The sequence below is a fragment of the Rhynchophorus ferrugineus genome, unplaced genomic scaffold (genome assembly GCF_030347505.1).
Source record: "Rhynchophorus ferrugineus isolate W39M unplaced genomic scaffold, kcgeb_rfMv2 rfM4, whole genome shotgun sequence".
NCBI lineage: Eukaryota > Metazoa > Arthropoda > Insecta > Coleoptera > Curculionidae > Rhynchophorus > Rhynchophorus ferrugineus.
Window position 1 is genome coordinate 817411 of NW_027472583.1, and position 27035 is coordinate 844445.

The 27035-nt window shown below is 32.7% G+C and overlaps 1 protein-coding gene across 3 annotated transcripts in view; it reads right to left on the reverse strand.

The window, feature by feature from the left end:
* The window catches only part of Eip74EF (Ecdysone-induced protein E74), a 174964-nt gene that overhangs the window by 51477 nt on the left and 96452 nt on the right, over positions 1–27035 (reverse strand). The window contains exon 1 of one of the 3 annotated variants that reach the window (XM_076402571.1): positions 1827–2385. The exons of the other annotated variants lie outside the window; for them this stretch is intronic. Coding sequence (XP_076258686.1) covers positions 1827–2187 — 361 coding nt within the window. The 5' untranslated portion in view covers positions 2188–2385. Of the gene's footprint in view, positions 1–1826; positions 2386–27035 lie in introns of those variants that run through there. 3 annotated transcript variants of the gene reach the window in all.

A 27035-nucleotide genomic window follows, 5' to 3' on the forward strand; every position in this document is an offset into this window, starting at 1 on the left:
TGCTATCCGACCGAAACATTATTAAGACAGTGATAGTTCTAAAATCGCTACAGGTTAGATTCCGTTAAATATCACGTTATACAAACGACAATATTGCTAATTAAATTAATTTTATGGGCTTTTAATTAAATTATATTTAAGAGCTAAATTAATTAAAAATCGTTAGAAAATGATACATGATTAGAAAAATATACTTTTCTTACTATTAATATTAAATATGATGTAGTTATAAGCGAATACATTATTTTAGTATTAAAAACAAAAAAGGATTTTAATTAAATATATTTTAATAAAAATAAAAATTTAATTAATTAGAGTGTTAAATTGTCATTCATGTCATTATTTTAGTCTTAAAAATTAAAAAGGGCTTTTAATTAAATATAATTTTATTAAAAAATAAAAGTTAAATTAATTAAAAATAGAGAAGGGTAATATACTTTTACATTTTTAAATATTAAATATCTCATGTGATAGATATTAATGAGTAGTTATTTTAGTGTCAAAAACAGAAAAAAAAATAATTAAAAATAGAGAAAAACAATATGCAATACCAATAATAAATATTATAATGTCTGAGGTAGCAGATATTAATAGATAACTTAATTTAGTCTTAAAAACGAAAAAGGGATTTTAATTAAAGATAATTTAATAAAAAAAAGTTAAATTAATTAAACTAGAGAATGGTGCAATTCCAAATATGAATATTAAACATCTCATGCGATAGATATTAATAGATGCATTATTTTAGTTTTAAAAAGTAAAAAAGGCTTTTAGTTAAATATAAGTTAATAAAAAAATAAAAGTTAAATTAATTAGAGAATGATGAATGATAGATACCCATTTCCAAATATAAATAATAAATATATCAAGTGGTAGATGTTAATAGGTACGTTAATTTAGTGTTAAAAACGAAAAAGGGATTTTAATTAAAGGTAATTTAATAAAAAAAAAGTTAAATTAAATTAATTAATTATATATATATATATATATATATATATATATATATATATATATATACCTATTTCCAAATATAAATAATAAATCAATATCAAGTGGTAGATGTTAATAGATACGTTAATTTAGTGTTAAAAATTAAAAAGGGATTCTTATTAAATATCACAAAAAAGTGGTATAAATTTGGTTGACTTGAACTTTTTTTTTTGATTAAAAATTTTTAAAGATTGTCTGATTTTTTTTGTAATTAATTTAGAAAAATAATTTATTAAATTTTTAATATTATGGCAAGTATTAGATATTTATATCATGGAATGTTTTTAATTTTTCACCTTAATTGCATTTTATATCATTATGAAAAATTCATGTTTATAGCCAATTGAATTTGAAATAAATATCAGTAAAATATTTATGATATTTTTAATATTACGATAAGTATTAAAGGTTTAGACAATTAAATGTTTAATGTTAATTGCAAATTACGTCCTCATGAATATTAATAGATGTTTTAAATAAATAATCAGCTATATTTTAAACCATTTTAAGTGAGTTGAAATCGGTCATATTTAAGTTAGTTCTTGAACATTTTTCTGAAATGATAATTGTGATTGTGATTTTCTACGTCGTCATGAATATTGCATATTCAACTCGGTTACGATGAACCATTACAACCTTGAAGCTGATTTTAGGTCGTGCTATTATTCGGCAGTGAAAACATCCAATCGATTCAAACATTTTTTTCCTGGATTTATATATATTTTGTCGTATCTCGCGTTACATGCAAACAGGAAGTCTAACGCTAAAAATAGCCTTTTTCGCTCTGGCGATTTTCTCCACTCGCCGGGAATCTTTCCGCGACCAAATGTACTTACATCGTTTGATGAGGCTCTTCTTGTAGGGCTTGCAGTCGGCGTCGTCCTGGATCATCAGCTTGTCCTCGGTGTCGTCACTCTCGGTACCGGAATCCCGATCCCGGACGGGACTGTGTCCCCGATCGAAATTAACCCTCAGATCCAACGGACTGTCGTTGGTCTCGTTGGTATCCGCCTCGGAAGCGTCGTCCTTGTCGCGACGATCCAGATCGGCGGGGAAATGTCTATTTTTCGCGTGGATGTGGCCCTCGAGGTCGCGATCCAACAGTTCCTGCTTGATGAACACCTTCTGCGGCGCCAGGTTCTGGATGAGCGGCATCTCGGGGATCTTCTGGTGCGACTTCAACAGTATCATCGTCATTTTCCGAACATCCGTCGGGGGGCGAGCGGTCGCGCGGGGGGGTGTTTCGGGAAAAGTGAAAATCTCGGTACGGGAAGCGCGTCACTGAGACCGACGGCTGTGGCGTAGTCCGAATGCGGTTGGGTCTGAGAGGATGCGCCGGTGGAACTTTCGCTTTCGTGTACGGCAACCGTCAACGTCGAGCATTTCTAACCCACTAACTCCGATACGGATCCGCCGGCACAGCGGCGTGTCGCGGACGAGAGGCCTCTTCGGGCGCGGTCGGCCGCGCTCGGCCCCGGAACGAAAGGGAAATCGAAATCCTGGAGCAGGAGGTATGGTGTTGGCGTAGGTTAGGTATTTTTCGTCGTCGCGTATCGCTTCCTCGGGCCGCGTAACCGGCGCGAGCTGCCGTCGGCGGCTCCGTCTTCGGTGGCAGGGGTGCGAGGCTGGGAGGGTTCGCCGTTTGACCGGTGGACGATTAGGCCTGATTAGCGGGGAGGGGACGGTCGTCGATCATCCCCCGGATCCTCCGCCATTGGCCGGACGGTTAAATGTAACATCATCGGGTTACGCGATTTTTTTTTGCCAAAAAGATGTTAAATATTAACATTTAAAGCCGGATTACGTATCGATAGTTTTGACGATATTTTATAAATTACACTGCTAGATACAGTTTTGGAACTGATCAACCAAAAGCTACTTACTTATAAAGTGAATTGGGGGGTTCAATTCGAATCAGTAGCCCAGTTTTTAAAACTGACTCTAGTTTTCGAAATATTCAATAAATTAATTATTTTACTATTTATAACCATTAACGAACCTACTGCTTAGGATTAGCATCGGTATCATTCCCAAAACCCTTAGTATCCTCTTTAGATTCTCGCTAATCTTGGTGCCTGAGCTCTCCTTGCTAGTCGCTCGTGCCGCCCAAGAACCTTAAGAACCATTCTCATCTGCGCTGGTCTACAAGCTGACACGAATTTGTATTCTTGTGTATTTAAAACAAGTTTGTAGAACGTATTCCCTATCTCATTATTGTTCTAACTCAAAGAAGTACCTGTCATTTGATTTTATACATCTCGTCACTCTTTCAAAGAATTTATGGGTGACATCCCAAAAAACTTTTTGTCCTTTGAGAAAAACAATTCATCGAACCATTTGCTAACTTCTTCGAAATTGGCGACGTGCTGATCTGCATTGGTGTCCCATTGATGAGAAAAGTTAATAGTCGGACGGGACAAAGTCTGGAGAGTATAGCTGGTGCGATAATATGTTCCAAATGCTTTCATCGCTTCATTAATCGAAAGACTAATTTTAATATACCTCCCTATGGCAAACCTACTTGTATTTTACTTAAGTCAGAATAGGCATCTCTTTGTTGGACTCTGTTTGAAATATCAATCAGTTATACATGAGTCATGAATTTTAATTTTATTCTTTAAGCCCACATACCAAACTTTTTTAAAAGCTCGACCAACATCTAAAATAAATTATTTAGAACAATATTTTTTATAACTGAATGATAATGTTCCTTATTTCATTTATAACGTATCATATTTATGATTTATATAACGGATATGCTAAAATGGGAATAAATGAAGCTTTTTATCATGAAAATGTGAAATTATTAAAATTTAATGCTAGTTTCATTTTGTTATTTATATATTATTTTTCATCCAGCATTTTCACACTCATAGAGTACATGTATTTCTTGTTTAGTTTTCTATTGATATTATATTTTGAACTTTTCTATTGATAGTATATCAAGTATTTTTCAGATTCATGAAATTATTGTGTTTGACTATTCTGGTTGTTTTTTCCTTTTTGATTCTTCTTTTATTATTTAATTCAGACGCCGTAAGTGTGGTGGGGAAAGTTAAATATATCAAATATCCGCATTTACATTAGTGAAATTTATTTTTTACAAGTTGTTGACGGGAAAGATATTTTACAATTATTTCAACTAGAATAAACATTGCCTAGAGTAAAAAAAACTTATTACCCAATCTGTCCAAGGTATTAGAAATAAATCATTGATTCATTTAAACAGGTAACATATATTATTCGTAATAAAATTCGTTTTTAATGCCATTTATATATAATGTATTTATAAAATTCTCTGTTTTATATTGCACTAAAACTGTTTCATTGTAATTGTATTTATTCCAAAATGCCAATATACATTTTACAATTATAAAGGCGGGATTTTTATTTTTAGATCTATATTTATTGACATAATACTAATATTATGCAATAAAAATAACCATATGGGAATTAAAACTGTGGCGACCGCCACGACCCTTTAGGCCACCACGCATTCAGCTACAAGTTCAAAGGTTGGCAACGCCGGTGGATTGGTACCATGCAGTTCCAGGCTATAAAGGACCATCACGACGACGTCTCGCTCTTCTCGGAGAGATAACTTGAACTACTTCAAGTGTTCCAATCCAAAATAGTCCGCGCGTTACTCAATACCCCATGGTTTATGAGAAACGTCAATACACACCTCGAATCAGGCATCCCGTTTGTGAAAAATTTCATAATCATGCTCAGTGCGAGGTTCTCCATAGGAACCTTAGAACACGATAACACCTTAATAAAATCCCTACCCGTCCACAAACCCCGGTAGTAAAGAAATTATGACAGTCGTAACCCAGACATCAGCCGGAGACCATTTGGTTCTAGCTGGTCATTCTAGTAAACGAAAAAAAAAACATCTCGCTCTCTTTTCTCTACTCCCTTGTAACAGTACCACTTCCACAGCGCTACCGTACTTCCTTCACCTTAACCTAATATTCAGTTAATTCTCCCGTCAACCATATGTATCATTCTGTGTTCAAATAAACAAGTTTTATTCAATCAGTGTTTTTAGTTCTCGTGCAAATTCCTTCCGGACATAGTAGTGAGTGTTCGGACAAACAATCGAATCGACAGCCACACATTTCGACCGATCAACCTGCCCGACGAACATTCCTACAAAATTATCCTTGATTATTTAGGTAAAGTCTCCGTTTACCAACTATGGGTTTATCTGGACTGGACCTACAGTTTAACGTGGGCTCCGAACCACGGTCCTCAGCATTTAACCTACCGACTGGCGAGTGACCAACTTTAGAAATCATCCCAGAAGACATCCGCTCTTACCCAGCCTGGTTACTGGCGTGACTGGGATCATTTTCCTTGTCGGATTTTACACTCTTGCCTAGGACAATTACAAATTTTAAGCAAACAAACATAAATTTACGACCATGTCCCAGCAGGATTCGAACCCGCGGCTATCGCAACAGTAGGAGGACCGTCATATCGCCTTTACCAGTGCGCTACTAAGCCGGCCTTACTGATTTAATAATAAATAACAAATATATTGGTAATAAATTAAAATAAGAATAATGTGGTACTATTAACAAGAATTCTATTAAATACTAACGTATATAATTCTTATTTGGAGTAAAATGTTGTATATGTTATCGTAAATAACACGAAAAAGGTAATTTAACTCAAAAACACAGATATCGGGCGTAGTTAGACATAATATACAAGTTTTTTTTACTATAATGCAATCTGGAACGACTATTTGGAAAAATAACAACTGATATACATAGAACTGTGTAATATACTTAAATATTTCATACATAAATAGTAGATTAAGCTATTATAGATGCTTTGGGATCTTTCAAACGACCTTAGCAAATTCAGATCAAGTAATTACTAGTAATTGTTAGTAAAGGTTGAGCAACTTTCAGTTATTTTTTTGTTTCAGTTGTTTCCTTATTTAATGAAAAATGTCTCAAAAGATATTTCTTGTTCATGCTTGGTCATTAAGATGAAATGATACAAAAAATACTACCTAAAGCCTAATTTTCAAAGTTTTAGAGCCTCGAAATAAAAAAACATTCTTCATCAAAATGTAATATTATGTACAAATTTAAAGTCAATCCATTAATAACTTTCCAATTGTTGAAGACACAAATATAGAGAAGCTCAATTTTGCTTTTATATGTTTAAAATGTATTCAATATCTAAAATATGCCTTTTGCCATAAAAAAAATGGACCACCAAAAAAAAAACAATATTCATATGGAATTTTTCTTTCTAGAGTGTTTGGTTTAAAAGGAGACAACAGAGAACTCTTATATATTTAACAGCGAAAAGCAACAACTTTTTAGTTATTTAAACGTCAATAATTATTGGCCAGTAAAGTTAATTTGACTAAATCTATGTTGAAGTGTCCATTTCAGTCAGTAAACAATTATATGCCATTCGTTTCGCAGCAAGAAAAAAATAACAAAGAGCTGTCAAAATCTGAAGAGTTATTTACTTGTAAATGCACCTTGACTTCATAGTTTGCGTTCAGTTAGTTAAATAATTCTTTCTTTAATGCCGTCTATTGAGGAAAAACTATTGATTTACCAGACGAATTTTTACATACATAGTGTTAATATTAGAAAAATAATTTTTGTATGTGAAAAAATGCCCTTTAGCCAATTTTAGTCTCTTTGTTTTTTTACTCGATGATCGAAAATACTCTTAAAAAATTGAGCGGATGATCTATATTTTATACTTCTTATACTACTTGCAATAATATATCGGGAAAAAAAGTGGGAATAAGTTGTTTATTAGTGTTCCATTGAAGAAATAATTTAAGTATATGGGTAAATGTTGCTGGACAAGATTGCCAGCAGCTCAATCGGTAAATTCGGTAATTTATGTATCTGAAAACCATTTTGATGTTACTATTTATTTTATTTACAACATTTATATTGTTGGACGTGTCTTAAAAACATAATATAGAGATTAATAATATTGTCGAGGTTAGGTTTCATTTATTTTGCTTATTGTAATCACTGTATGGTCTAGGTAGTTTATTTTAAAATACATGACATGATTATATTTGATATTATACAATTAATTTAGTGTTACAAGTGTGCATAATTCCTATAATGTCATGTCATTGATATGTCAACTAGACAAAAAAGTTTATAAAAATACTGAATGACCATATTTTTTCAAAAAAATCAAAATAAGTCTCAATTGAGCCAGAAAAACCTATTATGGAGATATTATAAAAATATCAGTCTAGATATTAGTGCCTTGCACACCAAATTGTTTGATGAATTTTACCAGATTAATCTTATTATTTGTGTGGTATAATAGTTACCATCATACTGTCAGCTATGCACCAGTAACTATTTTGCGTCTGTATACTACATTGTTCAGTAGATTTGTCATCTTTGGCATAATTTTGATATGACTTAGTAAATGTGGGATACCTAATCTTAATAATGCTATTCTTATTTGGTTATTATTATTTTGTATTAGTTTCCATTTGGTGATTGTGCTATCATTATATAGATACATTATACAGCTACTCTTAGACAGTATGATATTTATAGATTTTGTTAGTAACTATAAAATTGATAGTAATTGTAATATTCAAAGCACGTTTCATGGTTTATGTATCTAAGACAACCGTCTATATTATCAAACACCCTTTGCAAACTAGAGCCGCTTAATAAATCTGAATTACACATTGCGCGTTAATTATTTATTGAACGTCAACAGCGAAATGTCAACGTTTAGGATGACAGAAACAGGGGTACACAGTTAAAGGATACAAAGATAAACGATAATTATTGACAGTTAAGGGAAATATTCATATGAGTTAATTTCTATGATAATAATCAATCTCTTGCAAAAATTCCATCAACCAAGTCCTTCAAATGTGGTGGCTCCAGGTGAGCCAACGATTAAATATGATTCCCAGGAATCTAAATCGATCGACTGCAGTAATGGATAGGAATAAATACTGATGAAATGGATATGAGAGTTATCTGTGTTTGCGACAGAAATGGATGACTTAGGCCTTTGGAGGGGAAATATGGAAGCGGGGGAAAAGACCATAACGGTAATTTATTCACAGCTCCCTGTAGAACTCTATCTCCTAAGTTGGTGGACTTAACTGCACAGTAGACCAGTATATCGTCTGCAAACAGACAATAAGATTTATAATTGACTGATAACATATTATATAATTGATAGTTCTTTGAATTTGAGTCTGATCTGCTCTGCTTTTTGCCTAACGTGAGATAATGTATGGGCTGAAAAGTCCCTGGCTTATCACATAGCTGGCGCTAGTTTTATGAATGCAGTCATGGCTTTTAGGGTTAGTACTAACCTTCAAAAGAAAGCTGTTAAAATTTAATGATATTCTACTCATAAGTTTGAGAAATATTGTGCTAAGAGTGATATTAAAGGATTTCTCAGCCCATGTGTTATCACTACATAGTATAAAACAAAGTCGCCTTTTCTGTCCCTATATCCCTATGTGCGCTTAAATCTTTAAAACTACGCAACGGATTTTGATGCGGTTTTTTTCAATAGATAGAGTGATTCAAGAGGAAGGTTTATATGTATAATACATGCATAATATACTAAGGCAACATTGCTAATTTTAGAGGTTTCTAACGTGATGTCGTAAATTAATCTATTTTTTTTAGGCTTATTTAGCAATTAGCAAAAACGCTGCCTAACCCTACGAGTTAGATCAAATTAATGTACTACAGTATTGTACACCATAAAAAGGTCTACAAAAAAGTCCGCGATGGTATATGTTTATCTTTTAGGGATAACCCACATTAACCATTTTTATTGTTTACTTTTTACGTGAGAAAATGGCTTATTTACGAAGCTATTTTAAGCAATACGGCATTAATCCTTATCGAATTAAGTACCTTAAATACAGTGTGCAATTAATATAGATCAATATGGTTCCTTACAGCATGTAAATTAAACAAATATTTTCGGAGATATTACAAATTTAAAATTTGCGTTTAAAAATGTGTAATGTAATAAAAATTGTATGAATTTAGATATTCCAAAGATAGCAGGAAATCTTCATAGTAAGTATAGGGGAAGAGGAATTGTTTTACTCCATATTTAATGCGTGCAGGCCAAGGGCAGTAATGAATGAACCAAAAATACTGGATCGATTTTAATCATGTTTTCATTGAGTGACATAGGCATATATATTTTATGCCCGTGCAAAGTCGGAGCGGGCCGCTATGTTTTTATATACAACGTTCATATTTTTTCTGTAGTGTATTTAATTTAGTATCAGCATTGCACCCGTGCGAAGCCGGGGCGGGTCGCTAGTATCAGATAATTTATAGGAATAAACTAGAAACGTATCAGCAAGCTCAAACTAAATACTGATGAAATTACGTTAACGAAAGCATTATGTCAATATGGTGGATTATTATGATTTCTGTTTAACGTTTAGTATTTGTTTTAGAATCTCTTATCCTATAACGTTATTATAAACCAATATTTTTCGTGGCTCTTTATTATTGTCATCGTGGACCCCATTATGCGCTAACAGGTTTGATTTGTCAATCATCATCACATGGCTCGCAGCTTTCTAAAACATTCGCAGGTAAAGCTCGACGGAGCAAAATGTGCAAGGTCGTCCGAGAAAAGCTGACCAACAAGTTGAAGACGAAACGCCATCGATTGCACACCGAAACACCAGCAAAATTCGCCGACATTTCCTTTTTTTCTAACTCGTTAATGCTCCTTTTTTTCTGTGTTAAATGTTAATTGTTTTTCGAGAACGGTGAACAACCTCTCAGGGTAACCCCATTCTCTCCAAATGGTGTTCAAGGTAAATAAACAAATGTGACGTATATTAATGATTTTATTTGACTCAACTGTTTAGCGGCGATAATATTGTTCGACACTGAGCGGTTTTTTGCTACTATTCAGCGCGCCCCGTGCATTTCGCAATTTTCGACTGTTTTTGTATCAAAATTCCAGTCGGTTTGGAATTTTAATTGAAATATATTCCGTCGATACGTTTGGCGATCGATAACCGCAAACATTATCACGAAGCTTCGTGTATTATTTACATTTACTATTGATATGTTCATTTGGTTAAAGTATGTTTCAATCACTGAGACTAATTATAATCTCCTAGACACTGTTCAATTAAAAAGAGTTTTATTTTATCTACAAAGAAAGACTATGAAGGTAAAAACTTATGTTCAACTATATTATGTGATCTGGTACAAGTCCTTGATTGATAAACTACAGAAAATGTTACCGAAATAACACACTTGCTTATTAAACTCATACATTACAGCTAGAATTGTTAGAGTCTAACAAGGGGAAACCTACTCCACAATAGAAGAAGCTAAAATAGTTGTACAGCATGGATGTGTATTGGGACCAAACCTTTACCTACTCTACAATGTGTTAAACTATTCTAATTATTCGTAGCGTAGCTTGGCGTAGTTAAGTGAAGTTCGGCCAAAAGTGTCGCAGCTGAAGCTGTAAGGCTGCAAAAGGTGGATAAAAGATGCTTAACGACCTCTAACCATATTTTGATCCACTTAAGAAACATTCAAGCTCTGAAAAATACCCTAGTCCGTGGATCCCTGGCACATGTATCACAGTCCAAGGTTTAAGACCACCAAAGGCGGACTATAGTGGCTGCGAATTGACATTAGTCTAACGGAATTTAGATAGAAGCTTACAATTCACTATAAACGGTCACCAAAAGCTGATTGTAATGTCTTAATTTCTTAGCCGTAGATTATTAGAATCTGGAGTCACCAAAATATGCAAGAGGGGAGTTTTTGAATTCCGTGAAATTTGGGTAGAGACAGTGTCATTTCGAAGATCTTGAAAAGCACACAGGCGGATCAGACGGAATAACGACCACGTACACCTCTGTGGCCGTTTTTTTAGGAAAACCCTACCTGAATAATTTTAAAGTAGTATTCCAGGCTTCTATCCACATTTAATTCTTCAGAGAACCTTAAAAAAGAACCTGAACTAGTTCAGGTCGTGTTACGGCAACTAGAGCTAAAGGAAGCGAGACCTGTATATGGTAGACGAGATTTTGCTGAAATATCGTCAAAATATTAAAGGTTCTTTTAAGAATCAAGTCCGGAATACTGCTCCAACATGTAAAAGAAATAACATATGTATCATTGTACTTATTGTAACAACATTTATAATTCATCAACAATGTAATATTTATTTAAACAGTTTTACTGAAATCAATTAACGGTGTTACTGTTATAAAAGCACGGCAATGCAACGAAATCTATTACTATATCAAATTAACATAATACGTAAGCTCGATACGTTTTTATTACGCATTATTCCTACTTAATTAAGTGTTGAAAAGATGATGAAAATGTTATTCCCTACCGACGGCCGTAACCCCTCGAATAAACTCGTTGAAATTCACGCGAATGCTGAAACAATTGATTTGAATTCAGCCCGTCGCGCTAGTGACACGACACGAGCTCCAGAAGGTTACGTCGAACGGTTCTAGAAAAGAACCAAAACAAAAACTATGCCGTCCACTACCTTGCAAAAAAAAATACATTTCGTAACGCTGCTTCGCTCTCAGTCGAACCTTTCCCAAAAATTATTGTTGCATATGCAAATATTGTTTATCAGCCTTGGAAGTAACCATTGTTTCAAATTAAGGCTATTTCTAAACGGAACAGGCATCATATCGGAACCTTGGACGTCCAAAGACACTACCAGAAATACGGGGACAGTTTAATTAGTGTATCGATACAGCGAGGTGACAAATGAGTTAAATTCCTATATGATTTCGTAGAATAGAATAGTTTTATTTTTTGCTTCGAACCCTTCATATTTCATTACTAGCGATCTTAAGACTCTTTTGAATTCATTCAATAAACCGGAACCTAATTACTTAAGATCGAGTTTTAGAGCCACTTTTGATATTATTTTGGCAGAAGTTCCACAGGGTAGTGTCTTGGGACCACTGCTGTATCTTTTCTATACTGCTGAAATCGCAACAACAAAAGAATCAGTACTTGGAACATTTGTTACATAGTAACATTCAACAAGATCTACAAATGGACTAGAGACTTGAAAATACAGCTTAATAGCTCCAAATTTGTCTATGTTAATGTTGCGATGCGGCGGAAACCTAATTATATCACTAGATGGATGTTCGATTCCTCAAGCAGAATCAGGTAAATACCTCGGTATGCATCTCGATGGTAGGTTAAATTGTAAACATCATATTAGACTCAACGTTAAGCAACTCTACTGGTTAGTTAGAAGATACTCTCAACTAGACCTAAAATCAACGAGATTGCACTAAAACATCAAACCAATGAGTAATTCAACGCTGCCAAAAGAAAGTTCTACGATTAATTACCAATGCTTATTGCGACTTAATCAACGGAATGGACACACGAAGTGATCCAAGATTTCGCCTTAAAACATTAAATAATTTTGCTAAATCACAGCAACATAGAAGCAACAAGCTACTACTACGCAGGAAATTAGAAGATTGAAGCGATCCAAATCAGTTGTTTAGTATGTAACTGTATTCTTAAACTTAACTTACGTTGTTTAGTTTTATTTTAATTTGGGAAATACACACATGCTTTGTATTATTGCAATTACAACAGAACATTAGTAATAAATTAATTTGTAAATTAAGATTGTACTAAGCATATCTAATGTTAAGTGAAGTTCGGATAAAAGTACTACAGCTGAAGCTGTAAGGTTACAAAAAGCAGATTGAAAGTGCTCAAAGACTCCTAGTCATTAACTATTTCAATTAGGAAACATCTAAGCTCTGAAAAGCATCCTAGTTTAAGGTGTAAGTCCACCAAAGACGAATTGAAGTTACTGTGAGATAACAAAGAATTTCGACAGAAGCTTGCAGTCCAGGGTATATGAGCACCAAAGACGTTTTGTTGTATTTCAATCAGTCAGCTGTAAATTATGGGATTTTGGAGTTACCAAAACGTATGAAACCATTCCATACAGGGTAAAAACAATGCTATTCAGGAGATGAACTAATGTAAACTGGTGGACGAAGGTATAGGCATTACTAACAAGTAAATTTATTATAATTTTAATTTGTCCAGACTAAACTTTGGACATTTTTAACTTCGACGGTCATATCGTTACTTTAGCCAAATGTTTTCCTCTGAAATATCTTAAGGTCTACAAACTGTAGTAATTACTGGAGACCGAATTTGGTCAATAGAGTGGGTGGCAAAGCAAATCGGCTCCATCCTTTCATGGCTCCATCCTTTCACTCCGAAATCCAATCGACAGTCATCCGAGTGGACGGCACACGATGAACCCGCTCCAAAGAGTGGGAAGGTTATAGCGTCTGTATTTTGGGATGCGCATGTAATAATTTTCATTGACTACCTTGAAAAAGGAAGGACCATCAACAGCGATTATTACATAGCGTTATTGGACCGTTTGAAGGACGGAATCGCCGAAAAACTGCCGCATTTGAAGAAAAAGAAAGTGCTGCTTCACGAAGACAATGCACCGTGTCACAAGTCAGTAAAAACGATGGCAAAAATTCATGAATTTGGTTTCGAATTGCTTCCTCATCCACCGTATTCTCCAGATCTGTCCACCGGCGATTATTTCCTGTTGTGAACTCAAAAGAATGCTCGCTGGTAAGAAAATTTCGTCGAATGAAGAAGTGATCACCGAAATTGAGGCCTATTTTGAAGCAAAGAACAAATCGTAGTACAAAAATAGTATCGAAAAATTGGGGGGCCGCTATAATTTTGCAAAAAAAATGTATTTTACTATGGCCGGGGACTTTTCAATTGACCTGTTACTTATCGGACCACCCTCGTATAATAACTTTTCGGTATACCCCTATACATAGTCGGTTGAATGCAATAACGCTGAATGTATTAAACAGTGGCGATTTTCGCCGTTCGATCTTTACTGTATTTACGGTTCGGACGGGGTGTATTTTTAACTTTTTGTCGCGCACACACACTCACTCACGCACACACATAATATTGAGAAATAAAAAAACATCTTTAACAGTGTCCGATAATAAACGAGAAACTATAAATAGATACGATATGTAGTCACGTGTTCGGATGCCTCCTACATCGACGTCGATCTAAGGTTACAGTTGCTCGATCTTTTTTTTGTTGTTTTCTGCCGACCAGAAACATTAAGGTATCCTATTCCTTCTAATTATGAGGGTTTTAAAGGTTAATATTATTTCGTCTGCGTATCTCGACGAACTGTTTATATATTTGTGCTATATGGTTCATTATATACTTTAATGCTATAGTTATTCGTCAAGTTCAAATTGTAAATGGTTGTTCAACCAAGTTTTTAAAGATCCCTTATCTATCCATCAACAAATTGAATATAAAATATCATTTAATTATTACATGGCATTGTGAAAAGTACAGTGTGTTTTATTCAAAGCATATCGATAATCGCTACTTTCTCCTATCTTTTAGGCAATTTATAGATTCAATCTCGAAAGAATTATGGATATTTTGAAACTGACCCATCTTTTGGTATCTCCATAAGAATTGAAGCGTTACTCAGACTGGTCATGACTCACATGCCGGAACAAGCAGTAATCAGAAGGAGTAAGGTTTGGAGAATACGGAGGGTGGGGTAGCAGTTCCCATTTTAATGTTTCCGAGTTTGTTTTCACCGGGTTTACAACACGGTCGAGCGTTGTTATGCTGAAGAATAATAGTGCGTGTATTTGCTCGTATTCTGTCTGTTTTTCGCGCAGTGCTCAACTCAAGCGCATCCATCCGTAGTTGACAGTGATCACCACTGATGGTTTCATTCGGTTTTGGCAGCTATACTATATCAAGCATAAACATTTCTGATTTTGCCGATGAAGCAGCATTTCGCATACACATTTCTATGTCTCTTGGTTTCAACTCATACGGTACAAAATATCAAAGCCATTTTGTCATTCCCATGATCTTCAGGCGATTAGATATTGTTTCTTATATTAATATTTCTTAGTAACAAATTCTTCTTGCGCTGCTGCTTTATACGGATCACCATCGATTAATATCCCCCTGTTCACTTTTTTTGTCTTCGGCATGAAAATCGCCACTTTTAAAACGTCCAAACTAGTAGTCACATGTTGAAATCTATGAGGCCTGGTTTCCATTAGCTTCACACAGTACTCGATGATCTTAATTCGCCTATTTCTTCAAGTTGAAGTAAAGGAGTAAAACTTGTCGCAAATGCGATTTACTCGGTACAAATTCAGTCATTTTCAACGTACAGAAATTTCTTTTGTCTTTGCTCTCTCTCTCTCTCTCTCTCTCTCTCTCTCTCGATGAAATAATATATACTGAAAAGTGAAGTAAGGCTCTTAGACTCACTCTCTCTTTTTTTCTCCCTCACCTTCTCTCTATCTCCCTTTCTCTCTCTCTACGATTTTACTCTCTCTTACATACTAACAAATAACTACAACTAACTACTTAGTGTTCAAACATTAGTAAGATCCAACGTTTTTTTAGGTTTCTAATGATATTATGCACATTTAGATATTTGGATCTTCCCGGTTAATATAGTTAACATAGAAGGCTCCAGCTTCTTTAACGGGATAAAGTTTATCAAGAGCAAATTAAAATTTTTGGATTAAGCTGTCTGCTGTCTCTGCTACTGCTACTATTGGTGTATCATCATTAATAAAAGTAGCATGTAGTCTTGTGGGGGAGAACATTGATGGAAAGAAGATAGATCACTTATGCCCCTTCATGTTTAACATTGAAGTAATATTAATTATAATAACTTTCAATTATCTATCATCATTGTCAGGTTATTCATTAATTTCTATCGTTACCAATAATACTAATCAATGATTTTTTTCAAAGTTTTAGTTTTACTGTTGACAAAAAGATGATATTCCAATCTATAGAATTGCCTACTATATCAATGGGAATGGTTTATGTAACGAATGTACCACATCAACTGGTAGCATAAGTTTGAAATCCGTGCGTTTAAACATCCCACATCTTGAGTGAAGTGTGCCGAGCAATAATAATAATAATGTTAATAAACGCGGACGTTGAGTAGACTAAAGGAAGTGAATAATTGCAGACGAAAAGAATAACTTTCCGTCCAGAATGTTCCTTCAAGCGTAGACAAGGACGGATTAAAACGCATACGAGTTTAGCCCATCTGCACCAATCACCACGGTAATGTTAAATATACGCATAGTTTTTAGCTATGATATTTTCCCATAGACGTTTATTATTTTATGTATATTAAATGCAAATAATTTTTAAATAATCAATTATTTTTAAACAACATGAATATTGTATGTTACATTTGGAAAATATGGTAACAAAATAAATTAGTGTTAAAAATGCAAGGGTTAGACAAAATAATATGAATACAATGCAATATAGTACATCTTGTCGCATGTTAGCAACATTGCTTTTCAACAGTCAACACTACTGTTGAATAAAATGATGAAAAACATGGATTACTTTTTCCACCAAATATTCTCAGAATTTGTTATACAATAACCTTCCTTAACATGTTAAGACGATTACTTAAGAATTCATATAGAATCAATGAATTCGCAGTCGACGAAAACTTTAGCACCGTACCTATTTTTCATCACAATTATTAATAAATATACATTTTGAGCTTTTGGATTACAAGATTGTTAGTCAAGATACTCGTGTTATTAGTTTTACAAAGCGATAGGTATTTTTTACTTATAACATACGTTCTATATAAAACCCTGTAGATGTAAATATGAGCAATAACGCAGTGAAGTTAGACCAAAAATGATGTCATCTTATTAAGCAATTAATAATACATAAGTATTGATGTTTTCACCAATATATCTTAGATTAACCTGGAGTTATAACGAAAAGTTTGAAAATGACCAAAAATCACGATTTTTCCTGAGTCGCGAAATCACTTAAAATCTTCATATTTCATCAATAATGAGACGAAAAAAACGTGGGAACTGTAATTTTTTGTATAGAGTGCGTAGTTTTTGAGATACTAGCTATAATGGAGTTTAAATATTTTTTTATAAAAAAACATAATTTTGATATGACTGTGAACCTTTTAAAGTTACATGGAGATTTAGGGTACCACCTTAATAAGCAGCTAATTTTACATAAGTATTGATGTTTTCACCAATGTATCTTGCTTTGAACTGAAGTTATAACGAAAAGTCTGAAAAAGGCCAAAAATTGCGATTTTTCCTGAGTATATATATGGAAAAATCGTCAAAAAAATGTAGGTCACGAAATCGCTTAAAATTTCCATATTTTATCAATAATGGGAGGAAAAAAACATGGGAACTGTCATTTTTTGTATAGAGTGCGTAGTTTTTGAGATACGAGCTATAATGGAGTTTAAATATTTTTTGATAAAAAAACAATTTTCATATAACTGTGAACCTTTTAAAGTTACATGGAGATTTAGGGTACCACCTTAATAAGCAGCTAATTTTACATAAGTATTGATGTTTTCACCAATGTATCTTGCTTTGAACTGAAGTTATAACGAAAAGTCTGAAAAAGGCCAAAAATTGCGATTTTTCCTGAGTATATATATGGAAAAATCGTCAAAAAAATGTAGGTCACGAAACCGCTTAAAATTTCCATATTTTATCAATAATGGGAGGAAAAAAACATGGGAACTGTCATTTTTTGTATAGAGTGCGTAGTTTTTGAGATACGAGCTATAATGGAGTTTAAATATTTTTTTATAAAAAAACAATTTTCATATAACTGTGAACCTTTTAAAGTTACATGGAGATTTAGGGTACCACCTTAATAAGCAGCTAATTTTACATAAGTATTGATGTTTTCACCAATGTATCTTGCTTTGAACTGAAGTTATAACGAAAAGTCTGAAAAAGGCCAAAAATTGCGATTTTTCCTGAGTATATATATGGAAAAATCGTCAAAAAAATGTAGGTCACGAAATCGCTTAAAATTTCCATATTTTATCAATAATGGGAGGAAAAAAACATGGGAACTGTCATTTTTTGTATAGAGTGCGTAGTTTTTGAGATACGAGCTATAATGGAGTTTAAATATTTTTTTATAAAAAAACAATTTTCATATAACTGTGAACCTTTTAAAGTTACATGGAGATTTAGGGTACCACCTTAATAAGCAGCTAATTTTAGATAAGTATTGATGTTTTCACCAATGTATCTTGCTTTGAACTGAAGTTATAACGAAAAGTCTGAAAAAGGCCAAAAATTGCGATTTTTCCTGAGTATATATATGGAAAAATCGTCAAAAAAATGTAGGTCACGAAATCGCTTAAAATTTCCATATTTTATCAATAATGGGACGAAAAACACATGGGAACTGTAATTTTTTATATAGAGTACGTAGTTTTTGAGATACGAGCTATAATGGAGTTTAAATATTTTTTGATAAAAAAACAATTTTCATATAACTGTGAACCTTTTAAAGTTACATGGAGATTTAGGGTACCACCTTAATAAGCAGCTAATTTTACATAAGTATTGATGTTTTCACCAATGTATCTTGCTTTGAACTGAAGTTATAACGAAAAGTCTGAAAAAGGCCAAAAATTGCGATTTTTCCTGAGTATGGAAAAATCGTCAAAAAAATGTAGGTCACGAAATCGCTTAAAATTTCCATATTTTATCAATAATGGGACGAAAAACACATGGGAACTGTAATTTTTTATATAGAGTACGTAGTTTTTGAGATACGAGCTATAATAGAGTTTAAATATTTTTTTATAAAAAATGTAATTTTCATATAACTGTGAACCTTTTAAAGTTACATGGAGATTTAGGGTACCACCTTAATAAGCAGCTAATTTTACATAAGTATTGATGTTTTCACCAATGTATCTTGCTTTGAACTGAAGTTATAACGAAAAGTCTGAAAAAGGCCAAAAATTGCGATTTTTCCTGAGTATATATATGGAAAAATCGTCAAAAAAATGTAGGTCACGAAATCGCTTAAAATTTCCATATTTTATCAATAATGGGACGAAAAACCCATGGGAACTGTAATTTTTTATATAGAGTACGTAGTTTTTGAGATACGAGCTATAATGGAGTTTAAATATTTTTTTATAAAAAAACAATTTTCATATAACTGTGAACCTTTTAAAGTTACATGGAGATTTAGGGTACCACCTTAATAAGCAGCTAATTTTACATAAGTATTGATGTTTTCACCAATGTATCTTGCTTTGAACTGAAGTTATAACGAAAAGTCTGAAAAAGGCCAAAAATTGCGATTTTTCCTGAGTATATATATGGAAAAATCGTCAAAAAAATGTAGGTCACGAAATCGCTTAAAATTTCCATATTTTATCAATAATGGGACGAAAAAAACATGGGAACTGTAATTTTTTATATAGAGTACGTAGTTTTTGAGATACGAGCTATAATGGAGTTTAAATATTTTTTTATAAAAAATATAATTTTGATATAACTGTGAACCTTTTAAAGTTACATGGAGATTTAAGGTACCACCTTAATAAGCAGCTAATTTTACATAAGTATTGATGTTTTCACCAATGTATCTTGCTTTGAACTGAAGTTATAACGAAAAGTCTGAAAAAGGCCAAAAATTGCGATTTTTCCTGAGTATATATATGGAAAAATCGTCAAAAAAATGTAGGTGACGAAATCGCTTAAAATTTCCATATTTTATCAATAATAGGACGAAAAAAACATGGGAACTGTAATTTTTTGTATAGAGTGCGTAGTTTTTGAGATACGAGCTATAATGGAGTTTAAATATTTTTTGATAAAAAAACAATTTTCATATAACTGTGAACCTTTTAAAGTTACATGGAGATTTAGGGTACCACCTTAATAAGCAGCTAATTTTACATAAGTATTGATGTTTTCACCAATGTATCTTGCTTTGAACTGAAGTTATAACGAAAAGTCTGAAAAAGGCCAAAAATTGCGATTTTTCCTGAGTATATATATGGAAAAATCGTCAAAAAAATGTAGGTCACGAAACCGCTTAAAATTTCCATATTTTATCAATAATGGGACGAAAAAAACATGGGAATTGTAATTTTTTGTATAGAGTGCGTAGTTTTTGAGATACGAGCTATAATGGAGTTTAAATATTTTTTGATAAAAAAACAATTTTCATATAACTGTGAACCTTTTAAAGTTACATGGAGATTTAGGGTACCACCTTAATAAGCAGCTAATTTTACATAAGTATTGATGTTTTCACCAATGTATCTTGCTTTGAACTGAAGTTATAACGAAAATTCTGAAAATAGCCAAAAATTGCGATTTTTCCTGAGTATATATATGGAAAAATCGTCAAAAAAATGTAGGTCACGAAATCGCTTAAAATTTCCATATTTTATCAATAATGGGACGAAAAACACATGGGAACTGTAATTTTTCGTATAGAGTGCGTAGTTTTTGAGATACGAGCTATAATGGAGTTTAAATATTTTTTTTATAAAAAACATAATTTTGATATGACTGTGAACCTTTTAAAGTTACATGGAGATTTAGGGTTCTACCTTAATAAGCAGCTAATTTTACATAAGTATTGATGTTTTCACCAATGTATCTTGCTTTGAACTGAAGTTATAACGAAAAGTCTGAAAAAGGCCAAAAATTGCGATTTTTCCTGAGTATATATATGGAAAAATCGTCAAAAAAATGTAGGTCACGAAATCGCTTAAAATTTCCATATTTTATCAATAATGGGACGAAAAAAACATGGGAACTGTAATTTTTTGTATAGAGTGCGTAGTTTTTGAGATACGAGCTATAATGGAGTTTAAATATTTTTTTATAAAAAAACAATTTTCATATAACTGTGAACCTTTTAAAGTTACATGGAGATTTAGGGTACCACCTTAATAAGCAGCTAATTTTACATAAGTATTGATGTTTTCACCAATGTATCTTGCTTTGAACTGAAGTTATAACGAAAAGTCTGAAAAAGGCCAAAAATTGCGATTTTTCCTGAGTATATATATGGAAAAATCGTCAAAAAAATGTAGGTCACGAAATCGCTTAAAATTTCCATATTTTATCAATAATGGGACGAAAAAAACATGGGAACTGTAATTTTTTGTATAGAGTGCGTAGTTTTTGAGATACGAGCTATAATGGAGTTTAAATATTTTTTTATAAAAAAATAATTTTGATATAACTGTGAACCTTTTAAAGTTACATGGAGATTTAGGGTACCACCTTAATAAGCAGCTAATTTTACATAAGTATTGATGTTTTCACCAATGTATCTTGCTTTGAACTGAAGTTATAACGAAAAGTCTGAAAATAGCCAAAAAGTGCGATTTTTCCTGAGTATATATATATGGAAAAATCGTCAAAAAAATGTAGGTCACGAAATCGCTTAAAATTTCCATATTTTATCAATAATGGGACGAAAAACACATGGGAACTGTAATTTTTTGTATAGAGTGCGTAGTTTTTGAGATACGAGCTATAATGGAGTTTAAATTTTTTTTTATAAAAAATATAATTTTGATATAACTGTGAACCTTTTAAAGTTACATGGAGATTTAGGGTACCACCTTAATAAGCAGCTAATTTTACATAAGTATTGATGTTTTCACCAATGTATCTTGCTTTGAACTGAAGTTATAACGAAAAGTCTGAAAAAGGCCAAAAAGTGTGATTTTTCCTGAGTATATATATGGAAAAATCGTCAAAAAAATGTAGGTCACGAAATCGCTTAAAATTTCCATATTTTATCAATAATGGGACGAAAAAAACATGGGAACTGTAATTTTTTGTATAGAGTGCGTAGTTTTTGAGATACGAGCTATAATGGAGTTTAAATATTTTTTTATAAAAAACATAATTTTGATATGACTGTGAATCTTTTAAAGTTATATGGAGATTTAGGGTACCACCTTAATAAGCAGCTAATTTTACATAAGTATTGATGTTTTCACCAATGTATCTTGCTTTGAACTGAAGTTATAACGAAAAGTCTGAAAATGGCCAAAATGTGCGATTTTTCCTGAGTATATGGAAAAATCGTCAAAAAAATTTAGGTCACGAAATCGGTTAAAATTTCCATATTTTATCAATAATGGGACGAAAAAAACATGGGAACTGTAATTTTTTGTATAGAGTGCGTAGTTTTTGAGATACGAGCTATAATGGAGTTTAAATATTTTTTTATAAAAAAACAATTTTGATATGACTGTGAACCTTTTAAAGTTACATGGAGATTTAGGTGATGTTTTCACCAATGTATCTTGCTTTGAACTTATTCCTTGGAAATTATTCCTCCATATTTGGCTAACAGTTCGTCAATCTAGTTAACATAACTTATACTATTAATTTTCCTATACATTATTTTTATTTCAGTTTTTGCTTCGAAACCTATAGCAACACTTCCTCCAACCAACTCACTACGACTTAAAATCATGTGATCTTTTTTAAAATCATGATTGTAGTAATATAAGTACATTAGTAAATAGTATATCATTCATACCATCAGACTAGAGACAATACCGTCAATATAAAATTAAATTGCAACACTAATAACACGTGTATGAGACATTTTAGTTCAGGCATTTTTTATGAGCTAGCAGGAAAATGCCGTTTATATCTGTGAGCGAATTACTAGCACGAAAAAATACATATTAACACCCTTTTTATAGATTTTTATGTTTTTATGAGTATATAAAAGTGGTACAACTCATATTAATAAAAACGGTAGTTTATTCATGTTTTGTTTTGTTGTATTTTTCGAGAATTTGTTGACCTATTAAAAGTTCCCCAACAGGGAATTTTTATTTTTTATGCGGAACCCGATTTTTCCCTGGAATTAATTACGTAGACCATTATTGTTGCGGATCATCCACGTCTCACCCTCTAAGAACAAGTTTCTGATAATAAGATAGGACTTTATAGATTCAAATTAATATTCTTGACATCCGTTTCCCATAAGAGCGGAAAATGCATCAGACAATAGCTTGTATTGAAGCGTGCTATTGCATTTTCATTTTTATTTCGTAAAAATAATACAACTTAATAATATAAGTTGGCAAAATATATTCGCGGATTATACCGAATAATCTGAAAACTGAGAAAAAATATAAATATTCTATACCTAAAATATTAGACATTTATTATATTAATCTACAAAATGAGCAAATTGCTACCGCGGAATTACTGTCGACTGCTGGAAACATATCTTTTCGAAAGAAAATTTACAGTCTTGCATGAAGGGCCATTCTCAACACTTACACAACCTATTTCGGCTGGTGTTCCACAGGGCATTCTCTTGGGGCCATTCTTGTATCTGCTCTATACTGCTGATATTCCAACAACAAAAGAAACAATATTTGGAATATTTGCCAACGACACAATTCATCATGGCAAAATATGTATATCTATTTAAGGCTGTTGAAAAAGTACAAGTAGCGGTTAAGAAGATATATAAATGGACTAAAGACTACAGAATACAGCTTAATAGCTCCAAATCTGTCCATGTTAATTTTGTTTTGCGGCGAAATGACAAAAATCTAATTATATCACTTGACAGATGCTCGATTTCTCAAGCAGAATCAGCTAACTACCTCGGAATATATCTCTATGGTAGGTTAAATTGAAAACATCATATTAGACAAAAAGTAGAGCATATTAGATCCAAAGTCAATCAACTGGTCTGGTTACTGGTCGCTCGGAAGATACTTTCATCTGGACCTAAAATCAAAGAGATTGGTTTATCATTCAATCATAAAGCCAATTTGCACCTGTGGGATGCAAATATTGGGTTGCACTAAAACATCAATCCAACGCATCCAAAACAAAATTCTACGATTAATTACCAACACTTATCGCTACGTGACCAACGAAGAGTGTAACGAAGAATGACCTCAAAATCAATAAGATTGCTAAATAACAGCAACGTGGACGCTATACAGCTGCTAGACAATACGCAGGAAATCAGAAGATTGAAGCGAACCAAACCATACGAACTTGTATAGTGAATAAGTGAATAACTTTGCCTTAAGTAGTTTAGTCTTATTTTAATTTTCGAAATACCTACTGATGTATTAATCTCGTACTCGTCCTGCTGTCTATTAATGCATGTACGACAGAACAGTAGTAATAAATTAATTTGTAAATTCAGATTGTAATAAGCATATCTAATGTAAGATGTAATTAATAAAAAAATACTATATGTAGATTATTGAAATGCGCATGACCAAAATGAACTACATCTTGTTCACTTTCATATAGTGTAGTTTGAATGCCATCTGTCATTGAGTTTCTTGACAGTGCTTGGTTTTGTTGGTTTATGCAACTTTTGCCATAAATAAATACGTCGAATTGCCAGTACTTTTTGACAGGCTACATATTTGACGGAAATGACTTAGTAACAGCGAATAGAAACGCCTACTTTGAGTACAAAATGCATCGCTCTCTAGATATTTATTTTATACATAGGAAAAACGTCACTACTGGTTCCGCACTTTCTAATTTTAGGTGTGGGAATGTAAAAAATAGATTTTTGTATTAGTAATGTCGAAACAAACAGGTATATATACTGTGAAAAATAAATAAAAATAGATTCGAAGGATGCAGTTAGTACGGCGTTTTTGTTGTTTTTCGGTGATGACCCGTGGGTTGAACGGATAATTCAACGAGAGCCTCAGAACTTGGCATGGAACTGTTCTAACTGATGAATTCTGAATACATTCTTCAAAATTTAACCTATGTTTATTAACTAGTGTTCAAGTGGTTATCCATACGACATTATATAAAAATGGTCATTATTTTCCCAAAAAAACTATGTAAGATATAGATAAAAGTCAGCATTTATCGTTATCACTTTATACAACAAAGGTTCCTTTCCTAAAAAACATATTATTGCATAATAACGCCTAATGTAGCTCTATTTGATTTTACGAAAAAATACAAAGACGAATGGAACGAAGTAGATTTGTGATTTTTTGTTTCATGTATTAATTCAAGTCTTATTATTTTTTGATCACGGCATTATTTAATTGTAAGACATGAGAAACCAACGGAACGATTTAAAAAACAGAAGGAAGTGAGAGATAAAATTAGGAAACAAGCAGAACGGAGGAATACGTGCTCACAGAGGTTGTTAAGGTCATTCTCCGTTTCAAAAAAGACAAAAATACTTAAAAATCGAACGATTTCTAAACGTTCCGTGTAAATTGGCGTTTTTTTCTTTGTGGTATCGACCGAGTTTATTGTTTATACCGTTGACAGTAGCAATGAAATATTATTTTGACGCATGAATAGCCACACGTATAGCTCGTAGTACCACAGCGGCTTTGAGCAGCATTTTGTTTATATTAGTAAATAATTGTCCAAGGTCAGGTAATCCTGGTGTACTGACCTAACGGTGATCCTGCTAAACTGCTATATATTAACAAGCGACATTGGTGCATTCAGAAATATTGATACTAATGACATAAAGGGTATACAGTCAGTCAAAAAAGTACCGTGAATTTATAATAAGAATATGAAATATAAATATAATAATATATGAAAGAATAACACAGGAAAGATCTGGAGAGAACTGTGTCAAAATATATTTTTTTTATTTTATTATTACATTGTTACTAGTCGTTTTCGTCTAACCTACAATTTGTCTTTACGCTAACTAAAATCTAGGTATATAACTAGGAGGACCCGTCGGTCCTAACTCAGTTTCTGGTGAAATAATGTTTATACATGTCACTGCTGAATTTTTTAATATATGCACCTCACTACACAACAGAGTTTTTTCTCGTGCCCCCTTGCAATTCTCTTGATTTCTTGACTGACTGTGGGTATCTGAAGGTCTCGATGTAGGTAATCAGTCCTATAGTATTTGGGTGCACCCACAATACCTCTCAGGATTTTGTTCTGAAAAATTTGTATTTCATTTATGTTACTCTTTGCAGAACATCCCCATAATTGAACTACGTATGTCCATATAGGTTTCAATATTTGCTTGTATAATAGCAATTTATTATGTACTGATAATTGTGATTTTCTTCCAATTAGCCAGTACATTTTCCTATATTTCAATTCCAGTTCTTTTCTTTTCTTCTTTATATGTTCGCGAAGTTTTGCATCAAGATTAATTCCGAGATATTTAGCGTTGTTGCTATATGGAATGATGAGTGTTATTCAATGTTATTGGTGCTTCTACGGCCTGTTTACAGGTGAACTTCACACGCACAGATTTACTTTCGTTAATTTTTATTTTCCAAGCTTGTGTCCAATTATTTATATTGTCACTTGCCTGTTGTAATTTTCGTGAGGCTTCTTCACTATTGTCTCCGACAGCTATAATCGCAGTATCATCAGCAAATGTAGCAATCGTGATATTTTCCATTTGTGGTATATCACAAGTCTAAAGTAGATAAAGCATTGGTCCCAGTACACTTCCTTGTGGTACACCTGCTTTAGCTTCTTTTATTGTAGAGTAAGCTTCTTCTTGTTTGACTCTAAACATTCTGGTTGTAATGTATGATTTTAATAGTTCAGTGTGTTATTTTGGTAGCATTTTCTGTAGTTTATGAACAAGTCAAAATAAAATAAAATCTAGAAAAATACTGGTCCACCCCTAAGAATTTAAAAAGTTTCTTTAAAAAAGGTAAATTCCTTTTCAACGTCTGTTCGAAATCAATTATTCATTTAATATACTAAATCTGCACACAGTATATTAAAAACACAAAGCGATTGGTCCAAGCCTATCCACTAAATAATGAGTAACACACTTAATGATTTTCATCGAGAAACCCCTTAAAATTAAGTAACACAATTTTTTTTGCATTATTGTTGATAATACAATGTTTTTTGATCAATAGCTGAACAAACATTAAATAATGTTCCATCGAGAAATCCCTTAAAATTAAGTCACACTAATTTTTTTGTATAATCGTACACAATAGAATGCTTTTTCATCATTCAGAATGCTGAGCAAAATGATGCTTCATCGATAAATCCTTTATAATCAAGTTACACTAAAAATGTCCTGTGGAATATTGTAGCTAATACAATGCCTTTTGACCGATAGACAAATCCTAAT